Genomic DNA, 4,594 nt, shown 5'->3' on the forward strand with positions numbered 1-4,594 from the left:
TAAATGGAAGTTTTTAATAAGTCGTTTATTTCTAACTTTTTAAACTCTTTATATGAAACTCACATTTTCTTTTCTTTCGGGTCATCTTTTTTTTTTTTTAGTTATTTTACTGTGAAACACTAAAAAGATAACTTATAGCTTTATAACAGTACATAAAATAATTTAAACACCTTTAAAAAAATCTTATTTTACTACCACATAAACTAATAAACATTTTTAATATATATATATATATATATATATATATATATATATATATATATATATATATATATATATATATATATATATATATATATATATATATATATATATATATATATATATATTATAACACAATCCCAAACATCTCCAAAGTTTTATGAAAACAAAAGATTTGAATGTACCAATCAAGAAAGTGTCTAGTGGAGGACACCCTAAAAAACACCATTAGCGTCCTTTGTTGTAAATTAGAATTACTTTTCATTTGGATTATCTAATAAACACATTATTATGATACAAATATAGAACAATTGAATTTTAATCGATAATATGGTCATGCCTTCCATATGATTAGGTCCGATACAGTAACGTACTAATCAAAGAGACCAAACAACATTTCTTTTCGTGGTCTTTTAGGCAAAAACTAGAACGAGAAAAATCATTTTAATACGGTAATTTAAGCATACACAAATACTTTTAAATTTCTATTATCAAATATCAACCCATCTATCTATTACAATGCATTTATTATTATACGATTATAATATATACATTTATTATAAAAATCTGTATATCTCTAATATTATATTCATTACAATATATCTACTATTATATATTCCAAACTAATATGTTGAAAAGCTTCAATGGAAGTTGAAGACAAAACACCAATCATCCACCCAACTCTATCATGTGCTATCATTAATCAAGTATAAATAAGTGGCGAACTACAAGATTACTTTGTAAATCTTTCTTCTTCTTCTTCTTGATCAATGCCTTCACCATCATCCTCATCACCATTGCCGGAAAATGATGTCAGAAAAGCCCTTGATCACCACTCTCCACCATCATCACTGCAATCGAAATCTGGCGAACGAAAGCCAGGTGGCTGGAAGTCCATGCCTTATGTACTAGGTAACAAGAAACAAAAATAATTAGGTTAAATATATATCCATTTATGCTTTTGACTTTTTAATAATCATATTTGATCTTATGTTTACAAAAGAAAGAACTAAATTTTGTAAGATTAAGCTATTTTCAGGGGTAAGACCAAATTTGACAAATGAAATTCATATTTTGCTATTTACCGAAAGTTATGTTAGTTAGTGCTTGCAAATACTATGAAATGATCTCTAACTTATATTCTTTACATCACTATATACAAATAGAAATTGTTCAGGATCATATTACATAACCATTAATTCTTAAGTGTATCTTAATTGTTATTTCGTGAAACAATTGTGCAGGAATGGAGTCATTTGAGAGGTTGGCAACAATCGGGTTATTAGCAAACTTTACAGTGTTTTTAATGACTGTTTTTCACATGACTCAAGTATCATCATCATATTTGATATATATTTGGTCTGGAATTGGCAATTTTGCCCCTCTCATCGGCGCCTATATCTCTGATGCACACATCGGAAAGTTTTGGGTCATCGCTTTCGCTTCCTTTGCTTCTCTTATCGTACGTTTTGATCCTTCCTGTTCACAATTTTACATACATGCATGGCAGTTTTGTCTTTTCACAAACGTTGTGTGATTGTGTCCATCGAAAATATTTTACTTTTATTATTTTCGTTCAACTAACGTTGTCATATCATTAAATTAAACAATAAATCCCTGAGATCATGCAATATTTACTGTCTATTTATTTTAGCCCGACACGCATATCAATAGCTACCGATCAAAAGATAGAGACGGGCCAGTATACATTTATATCAAGGCCCCACCCCACCCTCAACAATAAATATAAATATCAAAAATACAATTACTAAGTTATTTTCTTATATTTTACTTTTATGTTTTAATATAAAATCAAAACACCTTTACTCTATCGTGCCTTAAAAATAGACGTTTCATTATCACATTTTATATTTCTTCAATAACTTATTTTTTTTGTCTACGGATTCCACTTAAATCTACGCCTAGTTTACCAATTCTAAGTTTATCTCAAACAATTTGGTCTAAATATAAAATGAAATTTTAGGTTTCATGCTTTTTACTTGCATATTATATTCCAAATCAAAGCGTGGGATTAGTGTTTTTGTAACGATATTTAACATGCAATAAAAAAATCATATACGTGCAAATTTTGATAATTTTTATTGCGATGGTCAACAGGGAATGGTGATGTTGACCCTAATAGTGGCTATACCAAGCTTACACCCACCTCCATGCACCCATCAACAAGCCCAACTCAACCAGTGCCAAGGTCCAACCACGGTCCACATGGGTGTCCTGGTCCTAGCCTTGGGGTTCCTAACCATAGGGTCAGGTGGGATAAGACCATGCAGCCTACCCTTTGGTGTGGACCAATTTGACCCAACCACTGATGAAGGTAAAAAGGGGATCAATAGCTTCTTCAATTGGTACTACACCACTTTCACTATCATTTTGCTCATTGCTTTGACCCTTGTGGTCTACATCCAAGATCAAGTGAGTTGGTTTTGGGGGTTCACCATCCCAACCTTCCTCATGGTGTGCTCCATTGTGCTATATTTTGTGGGTACTAAGATGTATGTTTATGTCAAACCCGAGGGAAGTATTATGTCTGGGATCCTTCAAGCTTTTGTCGCTGCTTTCAAGAAACGCAAGCTCAAGCTTCCTAAAGCCAATGAGAATGTGACCGAGGTCAAATTTTATAACCCTCGGTCAAAGGGAGCGTATGATGTACCAAATCTACCTTTTACCAACCAATTCAGGTGATTTATTGTTATTATAGCTGCCTATGCATGTCAAACGATTTACTACAGTTTTCATATGTCTAATTGTCTATAGGTTTTTGAACAAAGCTGCTATCATATTGGATGGTGAAATTACATCAGATGGTTCTCGAATTAGCCCGTGGAGATTAGCAAGCGTTCAACAAATCGAAGAAGTGAAATGCTTGCTCAAAGTAATCCCGATTTTAGTTTCGGGTATCATTTGTTTCATCTCGATAGGTCAACAAGGGACATTCACAATATCACAAGCACTAAAAATGGACCGACACCTCGGTCCACATTTTCAAATCCCACCGGGCTCGCTTGCAGTCATTTCCATGATAACAATCGGTATCTGGCTCCCATTCTACGATCGTATCCTTGTACCATCACTTAGAAAAATCACGAAAATCGAGACTGGAATCACACTCCTCCAAAGAATCGGAATCGGCATTGTATTCTCAATTTCATCAATGGTGGTTGCGGCAATGGTTGAGAAAATGAGAAGGGACTCAGCCACTAGCCACAACAAACCTGATGGGGTTGCGCCCTTATCTGTCTTGTGGCTTACCCCACAACTCGTTTTAATGGGGTTTGCAGAAGCATTCGGTATTCTTGGTCAAATCGAGTTTTTCTACAAGGAATTCCCTGAAAACATGAAAAGTTTTGCGAATTCAATGTTTTTTGTGGTGATTGGTATGTCGAGTTATGCCAGTGGTGCGTTGGTGATGATCATTCATAAGGTCACCGGGAAAAATGGTCGACCGGATTGGTTAACAAAGAATATCAATGAAGGAAGGGTCGATTATTTTTATTATGTGATAGTTGGACTTGGAGTTGTAAACATGGTTTACTTTTTAGTAGTGGCTAATCGATACCAGTACAAGAGCAAGATGGAAGCCATTGATTGTGAATCACAAATTGATGTAGAGTTAAATTGTATCAAGACTTGATATATGATCAGTTTCTATTAGTTGAATGATCAAATCTAATGATGTCGGTACATAATTAATTTGTAAATTATTCACGAATAGTTGTATTTTATAGTTTAGTTGATCATTTCGAGGAAAAAAGACTTAAAAGCCCAACCAAGTTTTCAAAAACTCAATCATGTTTTGTTTGTTTAAAAAAACCCAACGAACTTAACATTTTGTCAAAAAAGTCCAACAAAGTTCCAAACCGTTCAAAAAATCCTAATTTTGTTTTGTTTAAGTTCATTAGGTTTTTTTTAACAGTCAAAACATGATTGAAGTTTTTTAAACGTTTTGAAAACTTCGTTGGTCTAACAAGTCATTTTTCCGATACGGCAATAAGTCACGTCATCTATTTCTTTTATTTAATTTTCAGGAAAATATAACTTAGTTGGGCTTTTTAGACAAAATGTTAAGTTTGTTGGGTTTTTTTGAACATACAAAACATAATTGGAATTTTTTTAATGGTTTGAAAACTTCGTTGGGCTCATAAGTCATTTTCCCATCATTTCGATATTGGAAAATACTTAAAGGTTGTATACAATACAGCCTCATACGGTATTAACGTACCCCAACAAATTGCTTTTCAGATGGAGCCACGTTACGTTTATTATTGGGTAAGTTCTCAAACCATGAAAATTGTTTCTAACATGTTACTAGACATATTTAACCGAAGAAGATCAAAGATGGGAGTGATATGATCCAAGCCTAGTGACAGGGTAG

The 4,594-nt window shown here is 33.2% G+C and overlaps 1 protein-coding gene across 1 annotated transcript; it reads left to right on the forward strand.

The window, feature by feature from the left end:
• Positions 1-826: 826 nt before the first annotated feature.
• LOC111896152 (protein NRT1/ PTR FAMILY 2.13) lies at positions 827-3,959 on the forward strand. Its single transcript, XM_023892171.3, has 4 exons — positions 827-1,113; positions 1,446-1,663; positions 2,320-2,900; positions 2,977-3,959. The coding sequence occupies exons 1-4, from the start codon at positions 972-974 to the stop codon at positions 3,851-3,853; spliced, it is 1,818 nt and encodes a 605-aa protein (XP_023747939.1). The 5' UTR covers positions 827-971; the 3' UTR covers positions 3,854-3,959.
• Positions 3,960-4,594: the final 635 nt, after the last annotated feature.

This window comes from Lactuca sativa, chromosome 8 (assembly GCF_002870075.4).
Source record: "Lactuca sativa cultivar Salinas chromosome 8, Lsat_Salinas_v11, whole genome shotgun sequence".
NCBI lineage: Eukaryota > Viridiplantae > Streptophyta > Magnoliopsida > Asterales > Asteraceae > Lactuca > Lactuca sativa.

Excerpts from the sequence above, each read along its gene's own strand:
- LOC111896152 (XM_023892171.3), top strand. The coding sequence starts at position 972 with ATGCCTTCACCATCATCCTCATCACCATTGCCGGAAAATGATGTCAGA. Across the intron at positions 1,664-2,319 it reads CTTCCTTTGCTTCTCTTATC|GGAATGGTGATGTTGACCCT; the intron begins GTACGTTTTGAT and ends GATGGTCAACAG. Across the intron at positions 2,901-2,976 it reads CCTTTTACCAACCAATTCAG|GTTTTTGAACAAAGCTGCTA; the intron begins GTGATTTATTGT and ends AATTGTCTATAG.